Source organism: Oratosquilla oratoria, chromosome 43 (genome assembly GCF_046742065.1).
Source record: "Oratosquilla oratoria isolate Oo_2021 chromosome 43, ASM4674206v1, whole genome shotgun sequence".
NCBI classification, from domain to species: Eukaryota; Metazoa; Arthropoda; class Malacostraca; order Stomatopoda; family Squillidae; genus Oratosquilla; species Oratosquilla oratoria.
In genome coordinates this window covers 28,740,655-28,768,588 of record NC_134819.1, presented here as the reverse complement: position 1 = coordinate 28,768,588, position 27,934 = coordinate 28,740,655, and the positions used below count along the sequence as shown (strand labels likewise).

Here is a 27,934-nt window from a genome sequence, read left to right as displayed (position 1 = left end):
CCCATATTTTTAAATTTATTTTGGCAAATGCCTCATTGTACAATTTTTTATATTAGATAAGTCAAACTATACAATTCATTAGATTCAGGACAGAATAAGTGGAATTGTAGTTTGGGGTTTTGTCATGTGTTACTCTCCATTACCCTCCTTTCTAGACACCTTTGTGAAATAATCAAAAGAACAGTCCATAGCTTCGAGTATACTAAAAAAAAAAGTCATCCCTCAATAAGCCACATATTTGAGTTTTCTATATCAAAATTTAATAAGATTTGTCGGTCCAGGAGTAACTAGCGTGACCCCGTAAAAAAAAAAAAAAAGGAAAAAAAGATAGTGTAAAAACTTTAAAGAGTATTTGAAATTCATAGGACATAATAGGGTCCAGAAGTGTCACCTAATTTGCAGACACAGCAGAATCATACAGGTAATAAGGAAGCAACATTCCAGGAGCTTGTAATTGTTTGGCAGAGGTTTAATCTGTACATTACTTTATTTGTCCTGATTAGTGATTTTATGTTGATTCCGATTGCATATGGGCACTGTCAATTTCGTAGACAGAATGAAGTCTTGTGAAAAGACTTATTCAATGTTTGCCTTCTCACGTGCTAGGCATACAGTGAACATGATACAAATCTATCAATGCATACATTTGTAAGGCTACCATATTCTTGTGGTGCCGTAATTGATGTATTATTTGGGTATAGAATACTGCAAATGGAATGATGGTGCTGTGTCTCAAAAGGAATAATTTACTCCTAAAATGTTAAGAAATAAGTTTACATTATACTGGAAGGTTCCACAAATGGTGTTACTCGGTAATGTAACCAAACATAGTGGTGTCATCTCTGATTTACGAGTAAGATTGCCACAGCACAAGTTTGTTTCACAAATTGGAACTCATTTAAAATGTTTTGTTCTCACTGGTTAACAATAACTCAATAAGCTAGTCCCACTAGCTTGTTTTGGTGGTTGGTGGAGGCGGGTGGGGTGGGTATCTAACCTATCCTAACCCATGTAGATGTAGGGGTAAAAGGTCAGTTTGACTTGAGTAATTTATTTCCATGCCAGGATGTCAGATCAATTTTTTTTAGATTTATTAATGGGCTTTTAGTTTTTCTTTTTCTCCCAGGGTTTGTGAGGCTGGTACCTGCCCAGACCCCAACCTTGTAAGTGGTCCAGAGGTGTTCATAGATGAATGCGGGAAATGGCGTCTATGGTATACCCCTACAGTGAAGATACCCAGAGGAAGTTGCATCACAATGATGTGCAAGTTACCTCAGGTTGGATGTGAGCAGTGATATCCTTCCTAACTTCTGCGCCATGGCCAGGATTGTAACAAATACCGAAATTCCCCATAGTTACCAGACACGTGCTACCACAGAGCCACAGTGAGCCCCGACTTTAAGGGTTATTTGTACCCAAAAGAACTCAAGGGAGTGACCCCCCAATAAATAAAAAACAAGTGACTAGCTGTAGAAATCAGTATCAAATTCACATGAATTAAGCAGTAAAAACATCTGTATTTGACATCTTTGAGGGGGGGGGGACCTTTGTGGAAATTTGACCAAGAAGGAAAGTGAGGAACTTATGTAGGCTGTGACTAAAGCTGCTTTTGCAATATGGTCTTGGACTGTTGAGGCAGGCAAGTCAATAATCAGAATCAAAAGAAGTGTGGGATTCGATCCTGCAACTACATTTGTGGAGGGAGGTATATCAAGAAATGTTGGATAACTGAAGATAAAAAAAAAAAATTGGGTGTACTGCTGTGGAAATATCAGAATATATGAGAGCAATGAAAAGAAAATGGCAATTTGTTCCAGCAACAGCATTAGATTTTTGATAAGAATAGAATGATCGAGGGAAAAAAGTTGGGTAAAAAGGTATGCTTTGACTTTGCTACCCACCTTTAGGGAAATGGGCCATTGTTATGTATGCACTGTATTATATTATTGTTTTATTGTATAAAGTGCTTTTATGGAAAGCCTCATAGAACATCTATATTGATTAACATTGATAAGTAGGGACACCTACACAAAGGTAATACCAATATAAAATCAAAGGTACACAAAGAGAATGAGAAAAAAAAAGTCATTATTGTCAAACAAGAGTGCTGCAACTGGTTAAGGAAATGTCCCAGCCCTCCTGAAAGATAACAGGGCTTGTGTATATGCTTTTGTGTATCTGTGGGTCAAAAATGTTAAATTATTAGTTCTCCCATTCTATACTATCATCTCGCTACCTCCACATGTACTGGAATTGCACATTTGGCAACACTTTGTGCCTGATTAGTCATGATTGTCAAAATTGTTTCAATAGGTATTATACTATTTGTTCAATTAGAAGGAGTTATTTTGCTAAATATGGCAGGAAAAATATAGATAGTACCTCTACAGTTGCTAGATCATTTTAGATGTCTTGTGAGCCCAACTGTAGAATGCTATAGAGTATTAAAATTTGAGTAATTGTGGTTGTGGTGGTGTGAATATGCATATACTCTGGGCGATATTGGTTGATTTTCAGTGTATATAATAAAACACAACATGTAGCACCATATTTGTTAGTGCTTCTACTTATTCTGTGTTAAGGAATGACATGTATTTAATACATAGGGTCTATTTAAGGTCTTGCATGTGAGAGACCATGGTTAATAGATTGATTGATTTAGGTATAAAGGGACTTGTGTATGGAATTATTTGATATGAAAACACCAAACTCTTGTTAGTATATGACATGATGTCAATCTTACAATTATTTATTTCTTTTTTTCAGGACGAGGGTCACTTTTGTTTGGAAGAGCTCTGTAGACTCCATATATTTGTCATAGAACAAGGAAAATCCAATGTGATGTCTGTGACACAGCTATCTTATGAGTAATCTTAAATATCACATGATGACCACCTTAGGAGAGAAGCCTTTCCAATGTGACCTGTGTGATGCAACTTTCACAAGAAAGGGCGATCTCAAACGTCACGGGATAACCCACACTGGAGAGAAGCCTTTCCAGTGTGACCTATGTGATTCAGCTTTCACTCAAAAGGGTAGTCTCAAACGTCATGTGATGATACACACAGGAGAGAGGCCTCAGTTAAATGATGAAAAATTCCATTGTGAAGTGTGCAATGCAGCTTTCTCACATAGGAGTACTCTCAGACGTCACATGATGAAGCACACTGGAGAAAAGCCGTATATGTGCGGCTTATGTGAGGGAGCTTTCTTAAGTAAAACCGATTTCGATCGTCATGTGATGACCCACTCTGGAGAGAAGCCTTTTAATTGTGACCAATGCAGTGCAGTCTTCTCACAAAAAGGTAGTCTCAAACGTCACAAGATGACTCACACTAAAGAGAAGCCTTTCCAGTGTGACAAGTGCAAAGCAGTTTTCTCTCAAAAGATTCATCTTAAACGTCATGAGGTGACTCACACAGGAGAGAAGCCTTTTAATTGTGAGCTATGTGATCTAGCTTTCTCACTAAAAAGTAGTCTCAAGCGTCACATGATTACCCACGCTGGAGCGAATATGGTTGAGTGCGACGTAACTTTCTCAATTGAAGATTCTCTTGATTGTGTAGTGACTGAAGAGGACACTGAAGAGGAGCCTTTTCTCAGTAAAGAATCATCTTAAGTGTCACGTGATGATTCACACTGGAGTAAAGTCTCTCAATTGTAATGTGTGATGCAGGTTTCTCACAAAAGAAACATCGTAAGTTTCATGTGATGACCCACATTGGAGAGAAGTCTTTTCATCTTGACTTGTGCGCTGTAGTATTTTCCAGTAACTATGCTCTGAAATATTACATGATATCCCATGCTGGAGAGCTTTTCCACTGTGACCTTTGCAATGGAGCTTTCTCAAAAAGGAGTGAAATGAAATGGCATATATTTACACAGGAAAGAAACCTTTCCATTGTAACTTGTACGATGCAGCTTAGTCAAGAAAAGCTGGTCTCAAATGTTATGCATCGACTCACACAGACGACCTTTCTTTTCTGACGTGTACAATGCAGCTATCATACAAAAGAATGACCTCAAATATCATGTGGCGATTCAAACTATACATTTGATTAGATTCAGGACAGAGTAGCCAGTACAGTATCACTGTGGTAATGCATTTGCAAAATAAGTGGAATTGTAATCTGGTAATTGATATTCATTGTTGATGGTTTTTAGGTGTTGCAGAATGGATTTTTTTTTAATCTTGCATATTGAAGCTCCTGTTACTGATCTAATAGTGGATTTATACTAAATAAGTTATGTTTTGAGGTCCACTTCTGTATATGTAATGATTTTGAGGGGTTTTAATTCAAGCATGAATTTGATTTATTATAGAATGAGTGGAACACTTGATCTGTACAAAAAAAAAAAAAAAGTAGAAATACTGTGTTATTACAACAGCTATACGTATATTGTACAGGTAATGCTCACCTTATCACTTGCTCTACGCAGTATAATATTATAAACTCATTCATGTGGGAATGTAATCACTGAAGGACTCTTTCTGTAAATTAATTTATGGAAACTGAGTTGGTATTATAAAAAAAAAAAGAAGAAGAAAAAAAATGGAACAGAGGAAGGGTAGTGGGTAGCTGTCAAGTGTGGAGAATTTAGTCTTTCTTCACATAGAAAATAACCATCCCCAAAGGAAACCTGCCACAGTGAGTTCAAGAGAAATAAAACCAGATGAGAGAAAATATATGGTGGAACGATGAATATAACAGATTGACATAAAGAAGAGACTAAAATAAGGCATGGAGGAATAACCATGTTCAGGAAGGACAAGCTGATGAGAAAACAAAAATTCTGAGAACATGGCAGTGGATTTTATTCAAGAGTAGTTGATGTGCTGTATGATATGGTCAGATGGATTGAATTTTTTTTTTTTTTTTATTACATGCCTCATAGAAGACAAATGTGGAAATTGAAAAATGTTGGAGGGCTTGAATGGAACATTCTTAGAATGGATAAAGTTTTTAGAAATAGTAAAATATGAGATGATGGGTTGGATGGAAGTGAGTAGTGAGGTATCGCAGAGCTTGGTGCTGCAACCTATAGTGTCCATAATATACTGTACATGAATGACACAAGATCATGACCCTGTTGTCAACAGCCATGGGGATGGGTCCACATCATGGGTCCACTGCAACAGCAGTCAAGCCTACAGGAAGGAGGAAGCATGCTGCTTTAAGGTCTTCAAGTGTTGCCATGTCAGCATGAGAAACTGATAAAATTGATATGCTTGTGTGGCACAACTGTATTCCACTGAAATTAAAGAGGTGGTATATGCTATTTGCATACACCATTGATATTAGCATCATTAATGATTGGGTCATGTACAGGTGGGACTGTAAGGCTGTGTCTGTAGATGTCATGTCATTAAAAGTTTAGGATCCAGGTACTCAAAGGTGCCTTACAAGGAGCTCTCCCTCTGTGGATGTCTGATGTCCCTAAGCCTGCGGGAACATCATAGCCACAATCCAAACAAATGTGAGAAGTTTGGCTGGACCCTGTTCTACCCTGTGGACACTAACCATAGGATGTGCTTATATTGAGATCAGATATGTTGCATAGTATCTGCAAGTTCCACCCGAGCCTCACTGCTGACCTCAACTGCTTCACTATGTATCATAAAATAACAGTTGATGTGACTGGAATAAGGTTTTATTCAAATGAACTGTGCTATATCTTTTTTAACATGTTGGTGTCATTACCTCAAGAAAAGTTTTTATAAAAGTGCATTTTCAATACATGAAATATGTTTTCATGTCAACCTGAAATTTCCTTAGGTTTGTGTTTATCAATAACTGTCATTTCTATTTTTAACATTCAAGGATGAACTTAGCCATAGGAAAACCAAATTCAGTTACTTCATTTACTATGATTTATGAAATATATATCTATAAGACAAAAAAATTGCACAAGTAAATACTTTACAATTAGCCTGATGGACAAATTGAATTTCTAATTCCATGAGTGCCTGGTAAAAGGTCATATATATATATATATATATATATATATATATATATATATATATATATATATATTATATATATATATATATATATATATATATATATATATATATATATATATATATCTATATACAGGTACTCCTCATTTAACGACAATTGGGACCAGCGCACCGTCGTTAACCAAATTGGTCATTAAGCGAAAGCGTACACATATATGTACATGTACTGTATGTACAATGTCCAGCAATACATGTATCTTTATTTTCGTGTATTTTTCCTCTTTTATACAGTACATTAAAGCTTTATTTACTGTTTATTTACGGTGGTTAGGTTCCTAAAATTACCGTATATGACCAAATCCGCGTATGCTGACATTCCATATTGAATACCGGGGTATTTTTTTAATTTCGACCATGGATGCAATATAGCAATAGAAATTTAATTATTTTGTAAATTAAAATGTATCAACGTAATATGCAATTTTGTGGGCGGAAATGAAAGTAAAAAATACCATGCTACAAGAAAATATGCTAATGAACGAAGTCAGTAGCATAGGATTGGGACGCCATCTTGTCGTCAGCCAACGTCTCTCACGAGGACGAGCCGGATGACATTTGATTTGCAGGTAATGATTTATCAAATACAGTACAGGTTAGGTTAGTTTAGTTTAGGTTAGACGGATTTATCATCCTTTCATTTCTTCGACATTGGCATCTATCATAACAAACATGGTGCACCATTCATCCGACATGACTTCGTTACTTACGAAATTTATTTTAGCACCTTTTTTTTCCGCTCACAAAATTGCATATTGCGTTGATACATTATAATTTACAAAATTAATAATTAATTTTCTATTGCAATATTGCGCCCTTGGTCGAAACTAAAAATTTACCACTACCGGTATATACTGTACCCCAGGTAGTTTTTTCAGCTTGCAGGATGGTAATGTAGACCTAAGCTTCAGAACACTTTACCTCACAGGTAATATGCACCGTACAAGTCCATTTATAACATCATACAAATTTGCCTCAGCCAACTTAATTATCGTACACGACGTCGTAACTTTGGGAGATTTACATTAAACGAATGTCATAAAGCCCGTCGTTACTCCGAGTTGTCGTTAACTGAGTAGGTCGTTAAACGAGGAGTACCTGTATATGTATATATATATATATATATATATATATGTATATATATATGTATATATATATATGTATATATGTATATATATATATATATATATATATATATATGTGATGACCCACTTTCGGAGAAGAATAAGCGAAGATAAAGAGATCTGTATATTTCGATCACTTACTGTGATCCTCTTCAGCAGATATGAAAGATATCACAGTAAGTGACCGAAATATACAGATCTCTATATCTTCGCTTATTCTTCTCCGAAAGTGGGTCATCAGTATTATTTTACAAATGTGCTACGACATATCTTTGTTGTGATATATATATGTATACATACTCGTATATACATATATATACATATACATATATATATATATATATATTTATATGTGTGTATGTATATATATATGGATATCAGAAACTCCAGCATAACAAAGTGATAGAGAAAAATAGAATGCCACTCATTGTGATGTTTCCCCATCTAGTAACTACCGAAAGCTCCTTATGGTGCCACTTAAGGCAATAACCAAAGAAGTGGAGGCTAATCTATAGGCTGTGGCAATATGTGACCCCTCTCATGGTGAACATTTGAAAGGTTGAATACAAAGGAGATGCAAACTACAGTGAACCTATTGGTCCTTACAGGTTTGAGAATTAAAAGAGTGTGTAAACAGTGGAAAAGGTACCACTAACATTTTAAGTGCATGAGCTCACAGTGCTGAGAAATTTGTTAGATTGGGATTGGACTCCATATATTCATCTAGGCATTTTTTTTCTAACACTTATTGTATTTGAACTTACACCATGGACAGATAATTTGTTCTAAATGTTTATAATGTAGTTAAAGAAAAGTATATATACTCATTGGTGTTTTATCTCTTATATGCTATCCTGTAACCATGATTTCTTATGATATTTCTATGGTCCACAATAAAATAATCATCTATGTTGAAAGTAACAAAGTCATGGAATATTTTAAAGACTTCAATTAAATTGCCCTGCATTCTACATTTGGATAAGTTAAATTAAGTTCACTTATATGCTCTTCATAGGATTTATAACATAATCGAGGGATCTTTGTAGCGATTTTACATTATACCCTTTCTAATTTGTTAATGCCATAAGACATACAGACCAAAACTGAACACAATATTTGAAACAAAATCTTACAGTAGAACAATATAGAGTAATGATTGCTTTTTCAGTCATGTGTTCAAATGGTTTTACAATAAATCCCACTATTTGCTTGGCAGTTTTTGGAGCTTTTGTACATTGGAAGGTTGGTTAGATACTTAGATTTTATGATACCTAGGTCTTTTTATTGATCCGATTTCTGAAGCTGACTACCATTCATAGAATAGTCATTGCAGTTGGATTTGTTAAATTCTATTTGCTATTTATTGCTCAACAGAACTAAACAATCTTTCACATACTGAGGGTCATCCAACACCACACAGTTGTTACAATCCATTTCTTCTTTATCAGACTATATCAGGTATTTTGATGATAGAACTACCCCTTCTCCATTACCCTCTTGTCTGGACACTTGTGTTAAATTATATATGAAAAAAGGTCCATCAACATTCTTCCTCATGGAGTGTAATTTAAAAGAGATTACCCCTTAATACTATCACCTTCAGTCTTGTGCCTCAATGTGAAGTCTTGAGTACTGCAAGGTCACACATTTTCTTGTCTTAATTCATTGGAAATGCATTTGTTAATCCTACATTTCAGAGTAAATAGTAAGTGTTGGATATACATAACTTAGTGTAAAATAATATAACATTCTCATATTATATGTACATATTTACTCCAATGGGTTTCCTCCTTTACAAGAGAGGTAGCCCCCCCAAAAAGGCATAAATTATTATAGATTTATAATGATAATATATGAGTACAAATTACTTTAGTAGCTTTTGATAGTTCTATTTTCTATTGTTTAACAAGTAACAAAGCAGAGCTTCAGTGTGAAACAAGCTATTTTGCTAATATTGAGTTAAATCCTGCCAGCTCAGAGAGTATGGTGGTTCCACACCCATCATATAGACATAGTTTATTATAGTGTCTTGAAATTCCATCATTTATCCTCCTCCAAAGATTCAAAGTGATGAAGAAACAGTATTAGTATGAATGCATGTGGTGGCAGGGACATGGTTATATTTCAATTCTTTGCTGGGTCTACCACAGTTCAATGTACATACTGCACATAGTACATGCATAGGGGTGAAATGGTTTATGAAAGCATCACCAACAGTAAGGGAGAAATTAATAGTGACAAGCAACGAGAGGGTAGAAAGGTTGAGGCCACAAGACAATATTTTTGGATGGTGTTACCTAACCTTCTTGCAAATACCTCAAAGTGTTATAAAGCCCAAGTCATGAGAGTTGTTTTCAGTGAAGCTGTTTTTCTTTTTTCACTACCTCTTCCATTACCTAACCATCTTCCAGTTTTTCTCAAAATTTACCATATTTATTTTATGTATATCTACCTGTAATAGATGGTTCATCAACTCATTTTTTTCCTACATGAACTTCATCATTTGTTTCACATCTGATTGTGCAGAGAGATGGTAAGTATTACTGGCATTCGTCTGACACTTGAGAAGGTAATAGTGTTGCAACTTGAGTGATCATACCACAATCTCTTAGACAAAGAGTATTGGAGGAAATTCATGTAGGTCACCAAGGTATTGTAATATCTGAAGGAATTGCTAGATTGTAAAGGAATGTGTACAATGTGCAGTACACCAGAATGAACCAACATGATCCTGTTTGCATGTATGGGAATATCCATGGTAAAGGTTACACATATATTATGCAGGTCCATATTTAGGTTATTATTTGATTATAGTAGATACCAATAGTAAGTGGCCTGAGGTAACTCCAACGCACCCCACAAAGCTTTATCCACTATTAAAGCTCTGATGTCATTATTTGCCACATGGACTGCCGGAATGCATTGCATCAGACAATGGGCCCCAGTTCACTTTTCAGGATTTCTCAACTGTAAATTATATATCTCATACTTTGTCAGCACCTTATCATCCAGTCACTAATGGAGAGGCTGAAAGGTTTGTGCAATCTTTCAGAAACAGTATGAAGTGTTACCTTATGTATATCTAAGTTTGTTTTAGCATATAGAACTACTTCACATGCTACTACAGGAGTACTACCGTAACAGTTTTTGGCGGAAGACTTAGAAAAACAATTGATTTACTGTTACCAAACTTCCAGAGTAAAATGGAACATGTAGATTGGGAATAACTCAGAGGTCAGAAGTAAGTTAGTTTCCAGAGTCCTCAGCAGTACTGCTATGGTCTTTTGGCACAGAGGAGTTTTGGACTCTAAGTACAGTTATGAGTAGATTGGGGAATATGCATTATCAAGTACAAGCAAAAGGAAATTCTGTAATGAGACACATTGATCAGTTAATTCCTTCATGCTGTCTAATTCAATCCTATTTATAATGGATTGAATGACTACGAATGAATATCAAATACATAACAGAGAAGCTGGAAGAAGTGGATAGTTTTAGGCATTGGGGTCACATGTAGGAAAGGGAGGAGTGGAGGTAAATTGTAGATTGAGAGAAGCAAGTAAATGCCTTGGGGGGATTAAAAAGTGAAGTGAAGGGGTGATTGTGTCAACAGGACTGTGTAGGGCAGAGACATGGAATTTAAGAGAGGCAGAGAGGAAAAATTTGAATGTGTCTGAGAAGTAGGATAGGGGTTACAACGTTGGATAGAGTGAGAAACCAGGAAATGAGGAGGAGAGCAGGGGTGGAAAAGGAGATGGCAGATAGGGTTTATGGAAGAGTATTGGAATGGTTTGGACACATGGAAAGAATGGGTGAAGAAATATTAGTAAAAGCTGTTTAAGGCAGAGGTGGAGGGAATGAACATGAGGGGATGGCTGAGGAGATGGAGAGGGTAAAAGGGGCATTGAGCAAGAGGGGAGTGTCTGTTGAGGAACAAAGGGAGAAGGGAGGGGATAAAGGTGAGTAGAGAATAGCTGTGTATAGATGATACTGTGATGCAATGAAGGGGTGGGGGGGGGGCCAAGGAGTGGTTATGTGTGAATGATATTTTGATGCAGCCCAAAGAAATTTCTCCCTGTCTTCTATTTTTCTGCATGAGGGGACGGAGAGGGGTGGTCGCTGATTAAGTGATGCAGACTTGCTGTGGATGTGCTGCATCTTGATGCATTGCTTCTGACCCAGGGCAGTGGGTGGGATATATGAATGATCCATCATCCATGAGGAGCTAAGATGAGGGTGGTGGATGAGAGTAGAATGGGATGGAATGAAATGGGTGGGAGTGGGTATATGCCTTTTGACTTTGACTACCTCCTTTGTAAGGGGGAGAAACTCTTGGTATATATATACTTTAACAGAATTTTTAATATAATATTTCAAGTCATCCTCACTTAAAGAGTCATTTGATTCACGAGTATTTCAAAGAGAATTGTTTAGCTGCTTCACTCATCAACATAACAAAATGATTGAGAGAAATGAAATGACACTCCAGGTGATGCTTCCCCATCTAGTGGCTAGCTGAAATATTCCCTGTGGTCCCGTTAACTTATGGCAGTAACCAAAGGAAAAGTGCAGGCCAATCTTGGAGTAGTGGCAATATTTGATACTTTTCATAGTGGGTGTCTAAAAGGTTGAATCATCCACACATTGGAGGTCATCCAACGCTGCACAATCATTACAATCTATTCCTGCTTTATCTAAGAATAACAGGTATCTTCCTGGAAGAACCTCCCCTCTCCATCACCCTCCTCTCTGGATACCTATGTGAATTTTTTTTTATGAAAATAGCAGTCTGTCAACAAACTTTTCATTGGTGAGTAAATTACAAAGGAGGTGCATGATGACAGGAGACTTTTTGGTCAATAACTAGGTCAGATGTGAAAAAATTGTAATAATGATAAATAAAAATTATAGATAACATAAATAGGCTTAGTTAGATAATAATCAAACAGGTAAATAATGAATAGTAAATTGACAGATTAATAATAGATGATAAGCAAATAATAGTAAACATACAAATAAAAATAATATAAATGGCATGCATTACAGCATCTTGCTTGTTTATCAAAATGAATCTTAAAGCTTCAAACTAAACTACATTGCATTGTCTCTGCAGGAAGTTTATTACATCCATTAAGTACATGGTTGGCAAAGTTTCTACCCACTTCCAAATTAAATATTTTTTTGACAGTTTGAAACCATTATTTTTTTTTTGTCTGATTCTTATTTCTGTGTGAACATTTTGACACTTCTGATTTTGCCAGTTAGCTCTAGAATCTTAAAGACCTGTATCAAGTCACCTCGGAGTCTACGCTGTTTTAGGGGAAAACAGATACATGTTTTAGTAAATTTCCGTATTATTTATTTTTTGTATTTAGAAACAGTTATGTGGCTTGCAGTTGTACTTTTTAATGAGATTCGGTGACCATAAGGAAACAGCATATTCCAAATGTGGACGAACTAATGATTTATATAGCTTGTTAATGAGAGATGGACTTTTGAAGTCAAAACATTGCATAATCAGTTCTAGAATCTTATTTGTTTTCTCAGAGGCTGAAATACACTGTTTAGATGATTTTAGATTGTTAGTGATAATTATGCTGATATCCTTTTTACTATCCACTTTTGTTAATAAATTTCCAAATAAATTGTAATCGTACTTAGTTATTTCTACCTATGAGCATAATCTTGGATTTGTGTTAAATTTCATTAGCCACTTTTCAGACTATAGCTGTAGTTTATCTAAATCTTATTATCTAATTGGTTTAAGTGATCATTTGCCATTCCGCACAGTTTTGTATCAGCAAGCAAATTTGGAGACAATAGATTTCAGTTTGTGGTCTATATAATTTATATGTACTATAGTAGTGGACCAAAAATGGACCCTGAGGAACTCCACTCATAACATTTTTCCATCTAGAAGTTTTACCATTTAAAACAACTTCCTGTTTTTGATTGTTCAACCAATTACTAGTCCAACTTAATAGGCTACCATTTATTCCATGTAAAGCTAATTTAGTAAGTAGTCTTTCATGGGGGATGGTATCAAAAGCTTTTGCAGAGTTTAGATATATTAAATCTGTATTTTTTCTTTTGTCTTAATTCGAGATGACTGTGTTGTAGAATTTGAATTAGTCACGCAAGAATGTTTCCATCTGAATCCATGCTGGCTATCATTTATCAAACAGTTACTTTCTAAATGTTCGACAGGATCTCTGATGATAGTTTTCATAATTTTTCCTAAGATTGAATTCAAGCTTATAGGAAGGTAGTTATTTGGTTTCTTTTTGTCACATTTTTTGAATGTGGGAGTAACATTAGCTTGTTTCCATTGTATTGGAACATCTCCAAATATGATTTATTTCTTGAAAATAATTTTAATGGAACAACAACATTCTGAAATCATGTATCTGAGTTTTCTATATCAAATTGTTAACTAAGATTTGTCGGGTAAACACGGTAAACCTATGTTAGAAAGAGACTATTATATGAAAACTTTTAAGAATATTTGAGATTCCTACCTATACAGGATCCAGAAGTGTCACCATATTTACAAACACAGCCATTATACAGGTAATGAAAAAGCAATATGCCAGACACTTGTCAAACGTGTACACGTATTCATTGTTTAGCAAAAGTTTATTTTCTTCTCTGTTCATTGCTTTATGCTGCCCTATTTATATTAGTTCCAATCACATATGAGCACTGTCAAATTCTTTGAATGAAGTCTTGTGAAAAGGCTCATTCAATGTTTGCATTCTCCAATGCTAGGCATGTAATGACTATAGATACAAATATCCAACCCTAAAACCAAGACCTCCCAATACTACTACATTGACATTTCTCCCCAAACTTTCTATGCACTCATTTAAATTTATACAAAAAACCTTCCTTTCACTCTATACTCATCTCACTACCAGGCCCATATGCACTTACAAAGACCCACATCTCCCTTCTCAGTTTCACCTTCATCCACATTAACCTTGAAGAAACCTTTCCACCACATGCTTACCTTTCTCTTCACTTACTAGTATAGCCACCCCTTCTTTCTCTTGCCCTTTCTTCACTACTGACACCCTCCTAACTACATTCCCAAACTCAAACTTGCCCCTCCCTTTGAACTTAGTTTCACTCAATGGCAACACATCCATCTTCTCACATACTGCCTATCTCTTCCCTTTTATTCTCATCTGCACCACATCCACTTACATTAAAAGACACAAACCTTAGGGTTCTGGTTGGAAAACTCCCATACATTTTATTCCAATGTCCCCTTTGAGGCTACAGAGGGTAACATGCCTAGTTCTGTCCCCATGTTTTTTTTTCGCTTTTTATGACTCAAGTGGGAACACTGTGGCAAAATTCTTTCTTCCCTAACCAACAGAGTTCGACTAAAATGGAAATTAATATTCAGAAAACTAGTACAGGACAGTATTAAGAGTGGGGGGGGGGGACAGCATAACGGAGGAACAGTGGCAGTAAAATGAAGTAGCATAATTTCTCTGTAAATTGAGTTTTCCTCTATTACAGACAAAATGTGATAGACCCCAAAGTATTAGCTGCATATTACTGAGTAGCTTTTAAACCCACAATAACATGCAGCCAATACCTCAGACGGGGGAATTTTTCCCTTTGGGAAATAATCGAGAATAAAATCAATATTTTTTGCGGCGAGTATATTAATAAAGGTCATACCTTAATAAACCACGCAACTGAGTTTTCTATATCAAATTGTACATTATGATTTGTCAGGCCAGGAGTAAACACTAAACTCCTGTTAGGAAAAGATTTACGTGAAAATTTTCAAAAATATAAGATTTCTAGGACATATATGGGATCCAGAAGAGTAAAGTAATTTGCAACCACAGCAAAATCAAACAGGTAATGAGAAAGCAACATTTCATGTCTTGTAAGTTATTTCTTTGGCAGAGGATTATTTTCTTATCTGCGCATTGCTATATTTTTCCTGATTATATGTTGGTTCCGATAGCATATGGGCATTGCCAATATCGTAGACAGATTGAAGTATTGTGGAAAGGTTTATTCAATGCAAAGCATGCAATGACCATTGATACAAATCTACAAATTAGTAAATACGTTTGTAAGGCTACTATAATCTCGTGCTGCTGGATTCGATGTAATTCTTGGGTCTAGAATACTCAAAATACAATGAAGGTGCTCTCAAGAGGAACAATTTACTCCCAAAATATTTAGTAGTCTACATTGCACCGGCAGGTCACACAAGTGCAGTTATTCAGTACAATGTAACCATAGTGTGTGTCTGATTTACGAGTAAGATCGCCAAAGAACACAAGTTTGTCCTACAAATTGCAACTCATTTTGGAGTGCTTTGTTCTCACTAGTAATTACTCATTAAGCTAATCCCACCAGTTTGCTTTGGTGGGTGATGGAGGGAGCAGGGTTGAGCCTAACCTAACCCTGCGCAGGCGTAGGTGGTGAGAGATTAGGTTGATAGGGTAATTTATTTCCACGCCAGGGTGTCAGAAATCAATATTGTATAGCTTTATTCATGGAGTTCACTATTGTTTTTCCAAGGTTTGTGGGTCTGGTATCCGTTCGGATCTCAACCTTGAAGTTGGTCCAGAACAGTTCGTAAATGAACGCGAATAACTGTATCCATGGTATACCAGTGCAGTGACACACCTGGAGGAAGCTGATGCATCACAGTGGTATTATTCCTACTACCTGCGCCGCGGCAAGGGTTGGAACGGACGCCGAAATCCTCCGCGGTTACCAGACGTGCGCGCTACCAACGAGCCACGGTGGGTCCCACGTTGAACTCGACGGCGTGTCCTTCCGACAAATCGAAAACGACTAACTGTTCAAATCAATATAGGTTTCAGACTAATGTAACCATGAACATATCAATAACATCCTCAATTGGGGCGCGGTGCAACTCTGGGGAAATTTTACTAAGTAAGAAATTGAGGAGCCTACGCGTGGCTGTGGCTGCCTTTGTGAGGACCACAGTGGAAGTGTCTCTTGACTTTCTGTGCCATCCTCGGATATACAATTGTATTTACTATGTATAATATGAGTCTTACATGTATTGTATTTTATTGAATATATGATTGAATCCGAATAATATAAAATCAAATATATCAAAGCCATATGGTCTTGAACTGTTAAAACAGGCAAGTAATCGCTGGGAATCGGAAAGAAGTGCGGAATTTGATCCGAGAACTACAATTGCGGAGAAAGTTAAATGATGAAATGGAGGGAAGTTGATTTAGAATAGGAAAAACGAGGCATTTGGTATATCGCTGTGGAAATATTACCGGAATATGTAAGAGCAGTCAAAAGAAAATGACAATTTGTTTCAGCAATAGCATTTTATACATTTTTATTGATTGGTATGATCCAGGGAGCTAAGATGAAAGGGACAACAAAAGGTGTGGGTTGGGTGATAACGTATGCTTTGACTTTGCCGCTCCACCTTTAGGGGGGAAAGGGCTATTGGTATGTATGCCTTATATTGTTATTGTATAAAGTGCTTACATAGAAAGCCTCCATTTAAGAAACAGTGACGTGGTAAACGCTCAAATGAGACCAACCCTCACAGAACATCTAACTATATTGGTTAATGTTGGTAAGTGGGGATGCCCACACGAAGATTATGCTAATATTACGCGAAGATAAACATAGTATTCTCATACAAACGTTACAACCAGCTACGGAAATGTCCCAGGCGTCCTGTAAGATGAATATAATCGGACTTGTGTATACTGGCATAACACTGGACACAATTTATTCAAATAACTGTCCTAGAAGCAAAAGGGATTAAACTTGATAATTTTGTTCTGCTGGTTTAAAATATGTTTTCAGAAAATTTCTATCGGTCATATTTTTTCTGTGACAGTATATTAATTGTTCAACAATTATAATCAATAAGGCTGATATTTCAATGAAACTTACCTTCAAAATGTAGAAATGTATTATTTTCTAGTGTATTTTGCTTATGGGGGATTCCTTTTTGGTGTTCAACAGTAATCAGCCAACATTTTCCATGTTCAGAATGTCTAAATTTATGTGAAATCTCTCACCGTGCTCGTCACTGACTGCGCCAATATTTGCTCCACGTGAGAGTCAAGGATGTGGATTTTTAAGTTCGTACTGCATCCCAAGGCTTTATAGGATGAGATTAGCTCTTATACGATTTCAGAATAATTATTTACTTTGTGAGTCCCTAAAAACTCTGCGCAAACTTTCTTAAATGACAGCCATGCAGCTCTTTCCAAGATAATTTAGTTCTTTATCAAAATTCTGGTCTCTCATCAACTCCTAATCTGTGGTCCAACAAAAATACTATCATTGATTCTTGCGTCACTTAGTTTAGGAAACTTATTCTTCGAATATGTGAATCCCTTGCCAGTTCTATCCATACCTTTAACAATTTTTTCACCAACTCTAGCTTAATATGCTATGGAGACAAATAATTTTTCTCTGATTCAGCAAGAAGAGGATTGACATTCTTCTCTCATGGGGTCAGAGATGGTTTCGGCCACATATTTTCATATTTTTCTTATCCCGACTGTCCCACTCACAGAGAAAGCAACAACACTTTGTGGAACCCATCTGCATTCCAAGTAAAAGTGCCACAACCTTTAGGTCACCACATATATTCCATTTAGAAGCTTTATACTCTCATTTGTTTCCTTCACGTTAACTGCATGGGCCAGATGAAGAGAAGGAAATTTCTATTGTGGAACAAAACGGCTTTCAGGCTCACTTTTGAAGAGTAAATTAACAAGCGCCACTCATTCCTGTAATATTTATGGTTAAGTACCTCCATAACAGAATATACATCTTTGCAAAACACCACACCATCCTCAAGTAGGAAAAACTGTTCAAAATTTGGATTCTTTCTGGAGAAGATTCCAGCCCTTTAACCAGGAAGCAAGAAGTTCAGATTTTTAAACAAGTTTAAATTCCGCATAATATCATTCAGAGCTCCCTGACTCAATAAATGTGGTCCATTTAAAGAACAGATAAGCTGACAGTGCATAACAATCTCACGCAGTGTTGCCAACCGCTTGATTTAAAATTGTCCTGTGTAACACGTAACGTAACATACCGTGGAAGACAAAACTGTGTATAGTTCTGCAGTGTAAAGCTTCTTTTTTCAATCTGTGGGTCAAAATTTTAAATGACTACTTCTCCCATTATCACCTTATTATTGTAACTGTCAGTCGTGGAGGGTAGGTGGCATGTGCTTCATATAGAATTATGAGACGAAATTACCAGCTGTTGTTTTGTCGTAAAGGAAATATTCAATGCTGATCTCTATGCTCTGGGTGACAACATACACATATTTTAAAGTTATCTTATACGATTTTTTTTTATTAAGTCAAAATATGCATTTGATAAGATTCAGGACAGAGTTACAGAGTAGTCAGTACAGTGCCTCTGCAAAATAGGTGGAATTGTATTTTGAGGTTTTGTCGTGTGTTCCTCTTCATTACCCTCCTCTCTAGACACCTTTGGGAATAATCGAGGAAAAAAGTCCATAAAAAAAAAAAAAATCGCGTTGAGTATATACAATAAGGTCTTCCCTTAATAAGCCACGTATTTGAGTTTTTTATATCAAATTGTACGTCATGATTTGTCGGTCCAGGAGTAAACAGTGTAACCCCGTTAGAAAAAATAAAACTTGTGTGAAAACTTTCAAGAATATTTGAAATTCCTTGGACATAATAAGATCCAGAAGTGTCATCCAATTCGCAAACACAGCAGAATCATACAGGTAATAAGGAAACAACATTGCCGGAACTTGTTAATTGTTTGGCAGAGGTTTAATCTGTACATTATTTTTCCTGATTTTATGTGGATTCCGATTTCATGTGGTCATTGCCAATTTCGTAGACAGAATGAGACTTATTCAGTGTTTACATTCTCCCATACTAGGCATATAATGAACATGAAACAAATCTATCAATTAGTGGATACATTTGTTAGGCTACGTTCTTGTGCTGCTGGAATTGATGCATTATTTGGGTCTAGAGTACTCAAAATACAATGATTGTGCTGTCTCTCAAAAGGAAAAAATTTCTCCCAAAATATAAAGAATAAATTTACATTATAGTGGAAGGTTCTACAAATGGTGTTACTTGATATAATCAGTGTAACCATAGTGTTGTGCTGTGTCTGATTTATGAGTAAGATCACCAATTACCACGAGTTTGTTACACAAATTACAACTCATTTGAAGTGTTCTGTTCTTACTGGTTAACAATAACACAGTAAGCTATTCCCAATGGCTTGTTTTGGTAATTGGTGGAGGAGGTGGGGGGGGGTATCTAACCTATCCTAACCCTTGTAGTTTTAGGGGGTGAAAGGTTAGGTTGACCAGGTAATTTATTTCTATGCCAGGATGTCAGATCAAAACTTTTTAGATTTATTAATGGGCTTTGAGTTTTTATAGTTATTATTATTATAATTTTTTTCAAGGTTTGTGGGGCTGGTACCTGCCCAGGCCCCAACCTTGTAATTGGTGCGTAGGAGTTCACAGATGAATGCGGGAAATTGTGTCCATGGTATACCACTGCAGTGATGATACCCAGCGGAAGCTGCATCACAATGATATCCAAGTCACCTCAGGTTGGATGTGAGCAATGATACCTTTCCTAACCTCTGCACCATGGCCAGGATTGGAACAGATACTGAAAACCCGCACAGTTACCAGACTTGTGTACTACCACAGAACCCCACTGAGCCTCCTTTTAGTGCTATTTGTACCCAAAAGAGCTCAAGGGAGGGTCCTCCCAACAAATCAAAAACAAGTGACTAGTTGTAGAAATCAATATCAGCTTCACATCTGTATTTGACATCTTTGGAAGAGGAGGGTGGGGGATAGACCTTTGCAGAATTTTTACCAAAAATGAAAGTGAGGAGCCATGTGGCTGTGACTGAAGCTGCCTTTGCACTATGGTCTTGGACTGTCAAGGCAGGCAAGTCATTGGTCGGAATCAAAAGAAGTTTGGGATTCGACCCCACAGCTACATTTGCGAAGGGAGGTAAATTAAGAAATGTTGGGCAACTTAGGATGGGAGTTGATCAGTGACGATTCTAGCGGGGTCCTGGGGAGGGGCCATGGCCCCCAGTTTTTCAGCTGCCCCCCCCCCTCAGTTTTATTGCATATCGTATTTTTATCTTGTCCAAAAACTTTTAAGAGTGATTGTGCAAAAAATGAGATGGAAATCACTTATGGATCTGTATTTGGTTCTGTTCTGTTTTGAAGCTAGGATTATTTAGTGTTTTTGATGTGACTTTTTCTTGCACACATTCCATCTTTACCCAGGTGATTTCGTCATTAATTCATTTATCTGCACTTCTGTTTGGAAAACTGTATGTCTTACAATCTTCCCTATACCCCTATCTCTCTTAAATCTATTATTGTCAGTCGACTGTGCGCCTTCTTAACCTGCCTTCATATGTCTATACATGCAATGAGTTTTGTATGTATGTATTTATGTATATATACACACATACATATATATATATATATGTATATATAGATAAATAGATAGGTATACATATATATATATAAATATGTATACATATATTATATATATTTATATATATCTACATATATATATATATATATTATATATATATACATATATATATATATATATACATACATACATATACCAAAGGCTCTTTCCCCCTTACACGGGGGATAGCCAAAAAGATAAAGGCATAGAAATCACACCCACCCATTTCATTTCCCATATATTCCACTCCCCTCCACCCTCCTCCCTCCCTCCTATCTTGACACCTCCTGGATGACAGGTCATTCCTGCATCCTGTCCACTGCCCTGGGTCAGAAGCAGTGTTGTAAGACACAGCACATCCACAGCAAGGCCGCTTCATAAATTCGGCGACCCCCCCCCCCCCCTCTCCCTCCCCTCATGCAGGAAAGGAGAAGACGGGGAGAAATCCCTTCGGGCTGTATCAATTTATTTTCTCATACATACTTCCTCACCCCATTCCCCACTCACTCCCCCTCATGCATCACAGCCTCATCTATACACAACCCTTCTCCATTCACCCCTATCTTCTGTCCTCTCCTGTCCTTCCTCTACAGACATTCCTCTCTTTTGTAAAGCCCCTTTCACCCCATCCATCCATCTCATCCTAGGACGCCCTCTCATATTCACTCCTTCCACCTCCGCCTTCCACACTTCTTTTACTAATCTTTCTTCACTCATTCTTTCCATGTGTCCAAACCATCCTAATACTCTTTCATCAACCCTATCTCCCAGTTCCCTTTCCACCCCTGTTCTCCTCACCTCCTCATTTCTCACTCTAGCCTAGTAACCCCTATCATATTTCTCAGACATTTCATCTCAAACACGTTCAAACTTCTCTCTTCCTCTCTCATGTTCCATGTTTCTGCTCCGTACATTACTGTTGGCACAATCACTCCTTCATATAACCTCCTCTTAGCATCCATTTCCAGATGTCTATTTCTTATTACACTTTTTAATCCACCAAGGCATTTACTCGCTTCTCTCAATCTACATTCTACCTCCACCCCCACTCCTCCCTTTCCTGTCACATTAGCACCCAAGTATCTAAAACTATCCACTTCCTCCAGTTTCTCACCCTTAATGCTCACTTCCAGCCTACTGTCACTCTCTCCCCTTGTACATCTCATCACCTTACTTTTGCCCACATTTATTTTCAGCTTCCTTCTTTCACACACCTTCTCAAACTCTGTCACTAACTTCCTCAATCCCTCCTCTGATCCTGCTACAAGCACAGTGTCATCAGCAAACAACAGCTGGCTCACCTCCCACTTTTCTCCATTTTCTTTAATCATCTCCAACCCCTGACCCACTACCCTTGCATTCACCTCTCGCACCACCCCATCCATGTAAAGACATAACACACCCCTGATGAAGTCCCACCTTTACCTCAAACCATTCACTCTTTCCATTTCTAATTCTAACGCAAGCTCTACTACTCTCATAAAAACTCTTGACTGCTCTTAACAGCTTTCCTCCTATCCCATATATCTGCAGTACCTCCCACAGTGCCTTCCTGTCTACTCTGTCATAAGCCTTTTCCAGATCCATAAAAGCCCAAGAAACATCCTTACGTTTTCCTATAGCTTTCTCACATATCTGTCTTACCACAAAAATCTGATCTACACATCCCCTACCTGTCCTAAAACCACATTGTTCCTCACCAATTACTCCCTCTGTTCCTCTCCTAATCCTCTCAATCAAGACCCTCCCATAAGCCTTCCCAACTACACTCAACAAGCTGATCCCTCTGAAACTACTACACTCACACTTGTCCCCCTTTCCTTTGTAAAGCGGAACTATACAGGCACTCCTCCAGTCCTCTGGCACTCTACCCTCTCTTAAACAAACATTAAATTACCTCACCAGCCAATCCACCATAACTGTGCCTCCTTTCTTCAGACATTCTGCATGGCATCCATCCAACCCAGGTGCCTTACCTGCTCTCATCATCTTAATAGCTGCTTTCACTGAACTTCCCCACCTGTGAAGGTTCATTTTGCTTGCAACCTCCTATGCCCCCTCACATCTATGTTGGCCCTGAACTGGCCCTCCCACTTTCATAGTCCTAGAATTGCCACTGGAGTTGATCTAGAAAAAAAAACACCCACACACATACATTGGGTGTACTGCTGTGGAAATAATATCAGAATATATATGAGCAACCAAAAGAAAATGGCAATTTATTCCAGCAATAGCATTAGGATTTTATTAGTATAGCATGATTGAGGGAATAAAATAAATGTTGGGTAAAAAGGTATGCTTTGACTTTGCCACTCACCCATAGGGTTAAAGTGCCATTGGTATGTATGCCCTATATTATGTTATTGTACAGTATAAGGGGCTTTTATGGAAAGCTTCCATTTAAGAAACAGAGATTTGGTAAACACTCAAATGAAACCAGACCTCACAGAACATCTATATTGGTTAATGTTGATAAATAGAGACACCTACACAAAGGTAATATCAAATAAAAGGTACACAAAGAGAATGAGAAAAAAAAGTCATTATCATCAAACAGGAGTGCCACAACTGGTTAGGGAAATGTCCCAGGCCTCCTGGAAGATAACAGGGCTTGTGTATATGCTCCTGTGTATCTGTGGGTCAAAAATGTTAAATGATTAGTTCTCCCATTCTATACTATCATCTTGCTACCTCCACATGTACTGGAATTGCACATTTGCCAACAGGTTGTGCCTGATTAGTCATGATTGCCAAAACTGTTTCAGTAGGTATTTATTATTGTTCTATTAGAAGGAGTTATTTTACTAAATGTGGCAGGAAAAATAATGATGGTACCTCTACAGTTTATTGCGTTTTGTTAAACTAAGATGAGCGAGATGAAGTGAATGATGTTTCCTAGAGTAGGTCATGTTTAGATTCAAGTCTTGTGAGCCCTACTGTAGAATGTCATAGAGCATTAGAATTTGAGTAATTCTGGTTGTGATGTGAATACGCATGTACTCTGGTGACATTGGTTGATTTTTAGTGCTTATAAAATAGAAAAATAGAATACAACATATAGCACCATATTTGTTAGTGTTTCTACTTATTCTGTGTTAAGGAATGACATGTATTTAATACACAGGTTCTATTTAAGGTCTTCTATGTGATAGACCAAGGGCACTGGATTGATTAATTTAGGTACAAAGGGACTTGTATATGGAATTATTTTGATACGAAATCATCAAACTATTGTTAGTATGTGACATGATATGTCAATCTTACAATTATTTATTTATTTCCTTTTTCAGGACAAGGGCAACTATCAGCATTTGTTTGGAAGAGCTCTCTGTAGATTCCACAAATTTGTTATAGAACAAGGAAAATCCAGTGTGACATCTGGGACACAGGTATAATGAGTAATCTTGAATATCACATGATGACCACCTCTGGAGAGAAGCCCTTCCAATGTGACCTGTGTGATGCAACTTTCACAAGAAAAGCTGATCTCAAACGTCATGGGATAACCCACACTGGAGAGAAGCCTTTCCAATGTGACTTATGTGATTCAAGTTTCACTCAAAAGAGTAGTCTCAAACGTCATGTGATGACACACTCTGGAGATAAGACTTTCCAGTATGTATACGATTCAACATTTAAATGTCCTACGGTGACTCAAACTGGAGAGAAGCTATTCCAGTGTGAAGTGTGCAATGCAACTTTCTCACATAAGAGTAATTTCAAACGTCACATGATGAAGCACACTGGAGAAAAGCCTTTCACGTGTGGCTTATGTGATGGGGCTTTCTCAAGTAAAACTGATTTCGATCGTCACGTGATGACCCACTCTGGAGAGAAGCCTTTCAATTGTGACCAATGTAGCGCAGGCTTCTCACAAAAAGGTAGTCTTAAACGTCACAAGATGACTCACACTAAAGAAAAGCCTTTCCAGTGTGACAGGTGCAAAGCAGATTTCTCCCAAAAGATTCATCTTAAACGTCATGAGATGACTCACACAGGAGAGAAGCCTTTTAATTGTGAGCTATGTGATCTAGCTTTCTCACTAAAAAGTAGTCTCAAGCGTCACATGATTACCCACTCTAGAGGGAACATGGTCGAGTGTGACGTAACTTTCTCAATTGAAGATTCTCTTGATTGTGTAGTGACTGAAGAGGACACTGAAGAGGAGCCTTTTCTCAGTAAAGAATCATCTTAAGTGTCATGTGATGATTCACACTGGAAAGGAGTCTTTCCATTGTAATGTGTGATGCAGGTTTCTCACAAAAGAAACATCAAAAGTTTCATTTGATGACCCACATTGGAGAGAAGTCTTTTCATCTTGACTTGTGTGCTCTAGTATATTCCAGTAACTATGCTCTGAAATATTACATGATGTCCCATGCTGTAACCTTTGCAATGGAGCTTTCTCTAAAAGGAGTGAAATGAAATGGCATATATTTACACAGGAAAAAAACTTTCCATTGTAACTTGTATGATGCAGCTTAGTCAAGAAAAGCTGGTCTCAAATATCATGCAGTGACACATAGGAGACCTTTCTTTTCTGATGTGTGCGATGCAGCTCTCATAATTTTTTTTTATGAAAGAAATACCTCAAACGTCATGTGGCGAGTCAAACTATACATTTGGTTAGATTCAAGACAGCGTAGCCAGTACAATATCACTGTGGTAGCACATTTGCAAAATAAGTGGAATTGTAATCTGGTAACATATTCATTGTTGATGGTTTTTAGGTGTTGCAGAATGGAGTTTATTTAACCTTGTGTATTGAAGCTCCAGGTTGTATATCCTGTTACTGATCTAATAGTGGATTTATACTAAATAAGTTATGTTCTGAGGTCCACCTCTGTATATGTAATAATTCTGAGGGGTTTTAATTCAAGCTTGAATTCGATTTATGATAGAAAGAGTGGAATGGCACTTGATCTGTATGAAACAGATATATAAAAAAATGTAAAAATACTGTTTTATTACAACACCTATATGTATATCATACAGGTAATGCTCACCTTGTTGCTTGCTCTATTCAACTATAATATTATACACTCATTCATGTGTGAATGTAATCACTGAAGAAAAGGACTGTAAATTAGCTTGTGGAAACAGTGCAAGTTGGTATTATATATATTAGAAAAAAAAATTGGAACAGAAAGAGGGTGGTGGGTAGCTGAGAATATCTACATTTATGGTCAAGTGTGGAGTATTTAGTCTCTGAACTTCACACAGAAAATAACTATCTCCAGAGGAAATCTGCCACAGTGAGTTCAAGAGAAATAAAACCAGATGAGAGAAAATGTATGATGGAACAATGAATATAACAGATTGACATGAAGAAGAGACTAAAATAGGGCATGGAAGAAAACTGTTCAGGAAAGGCAAGCTGATGAGAAAAAATTTCTGAGAACATGCCCCTCAAACTCGGCAATAGATTTTATTCAAGAGTAGTTGATGTATGATATGGTCAGATGGATTGTATGACAATTTTTTTATTACATGCCTCACAGAAGACAAATGTGGAAGTTGAAAATGTTGGAGGGCTCAAATAGTAAAGAATGAGATGTTGGGTTGGATGGAAGTGACTAGTGAGGTATCGCAGAGCTAGGTGCTGCGACCTATACTATCTGTAATATATTGTACATGAATGACACGAGATCACCCTGTTGTCAACAGCCATGGGGATGGGGTCCATGACATAAGTCCACCAGCACAGCAATCAAGCCTACAGGAAGGAGGAAGCTTGCTGCTTTAAGGTCTCCAAGTGTTGCCATGCCAGCATGAGAAGCTCTGACAAAAGTGATATGCTTGTGTGCCTCAACTGCATTCTAATGATGTCAGCAAACACTTGGGTCATGTACAGGTGGGACTGTAAGGCTGTGTCTGTAGATGTCTTGTCACTAAAAAACTTAGGATCCAGGTACTCAAAAGTGCCAACAACCAGAAACCAGGTATATCTTGCCATACAAGGAGCTCTCCCTCTGTGGATGTCTGATGTTCATAAGGCTTTCCGGGAACATCATAGCCACAATCCAAACAAATGTGAGAAGTTTGGCCTGACCTTGTTCTACCCTGTGGAAACTAACCACAGGATGTGCATATATTGCAGCAATAAAGGGAACACCTGGAGATCAGACATAACGTGTAGTATCTGCAAACTCCACCTGTGCCTCATCACTGACCTCAACTGCTTTGCTAAGTATCATAAGATAACAGTTAATGCAGCTGGAGTAAGATTTTATTCAAATGAACTGTACTATATCTTTTTTAACATGGTGTCATTACCTCAAGAAAATATTTTGTAGAAAATGCATTTCCAATACATGTATTAATATGTTTTCATGCCAAACTGAAATTTCCTTAACTTCATGTTTATTTATCAATAACTCATTTCTGTTTTTAAAATTCAAGGATTAAATTTAGCCATAGGAGACCCAAATTCAGTTACCGTATTTACCATGATTCATGAAATATATGTATAAGACAAAAACATTGCACAATTAATATTTTACAATTAGCCTGATGGACGAATTGAAATTCTAATTCTATGTTTGCCTGGTAAAAGGTCAACAATGTGGCCACTGAAATAAATATGTATGTATATGCATGGATGTCATTAACTCTAGATGTTCAGCTGCTTTATTCATTAATGTAACAAAATAATAGGGAAAAACGAAATTCCACTCTGTGATGCTTCCCCATCTATGAGCTAGCCAAAGGCTCTTTATGGTGCACACTGAATGGCCTACCGGCTCCGGCACTTGGCCTTCAAGCCAAAAATTTCATAAATCAATCTTTATGGTGCCACTCATGGTGAACATCTGAAAGGTTGAATACAAAGGAACCTATTGGTCCTTATAGGTCTGAGAATTGAAAGGGTGTGTAAACAGTGGAAAAGGTACCAGTGACTTTTTAAGTGCATGAGCCCACAATGCTGAGAAATATGTTAGATCGGGGACTCCATATATTCGTCTAGGCAATTTTTTATTTTATTTAAATGTATATTGTGTATGAACTTACACCATGGACAGGTAAATTGTTCCAAACATATTAACGAAGCCATGGAATATTTTAGAGACTTCAATTAAATCACCTTGCATTCTACATTTGGATAAGCTAAATAAAGTTCACTTGTACACTCTTCATTGGGTTTATAATGTAATTGAGAGAACTTTTTAGTGATTCTACATTGTACCCTTTCTAATTTGTCAATGTGTTTTATAAGATAGTAAGGACCAAAACTGAACACAATATTTGAAATGAAATCTTACAATAGAATGAAATGGAGT

General features: G+C 37.0%; 2 protein-coding genes across 4 annotated transcripts; both read left to right on the top strand.

Annotated features, from left to right (window-relative positions):
- The first annotated feature begins 120 nt into the window (after positions 1-120).
- On the top strand, positions 121-5,995 carry LOC143022052 (uncharacterized). 2 transcript variants are annotated; one of them, XM_076179988.1, is made up of 2 exons: positions 121-421; positions 2,767-5,995. In XM_076179988.1, exon 2 carries the CDS (start codon positions 2,864-2,866, stop codon positions 3,617-3,619), a length of 756 nt encoding a protein of 251 aa, XP_076036103.1. In that variant the 5' UTR covers positions 121-421; positions 2,767-2,863; the 3' UTR covers positions 3,620-5,995. The 2 variants fall into 2 exon arrangements, with proteins under 2 accessions (XP_076036103.1, XP_076036104.1); XM_076179989.1 differs by lacking the exon at positions 121-421 and adding an exon at positions 1,113-1,385.
- An 8,899-nt stretch (positions 5,996-14,894) lies between these two features.
- Positions 14,895-24,849, top strand: LOC143021933 (uncharacterized). 2 transcript variants are annotated; one of them, XM_076179823.1, is made up of 2 exons: positions 14,895-15,021; positions 23,945-24,849. In XM_076179823.1, exon 2 carries the CDS (start codon positions 24,049-24,051, stop codon positions 24,847-24,849), a length of 801 nt encoding a protein of 266 aa, XP_076035938.1. In that variant the 5' UTR covers positions 14,895-15,021; positions 23,945-24,048. The 2 variants fall into 2 exon arrangements, with proteins under 2 accessions (XP_076035938.1, XP_076035937.1); XM_076179822.1 differs by lacking the exon at positions 14,895-15,021 and adding an exon at positions 18,001-18,904.
- The last annotated feature ends 3,085 nt before the right edge of the window (positions 24,850-27,934 follow it).

Excerpts from the sequence above, each read along its gene's own strand:
- LOC143021933 (XM_076179823.1), top strand. The coding sequence starts at position 24,049 with ATGAGTAATCTTGAATATCACATGATGACCACCTCTGGAGAGAAGCCC.
- LOC143022052 (XM_076179988.1), top strand. The coding sequence starts at position 2,864 with ATGAGTAATCTTAAATATCACATGATGACCACCTTAGGAGAGAAGCCT.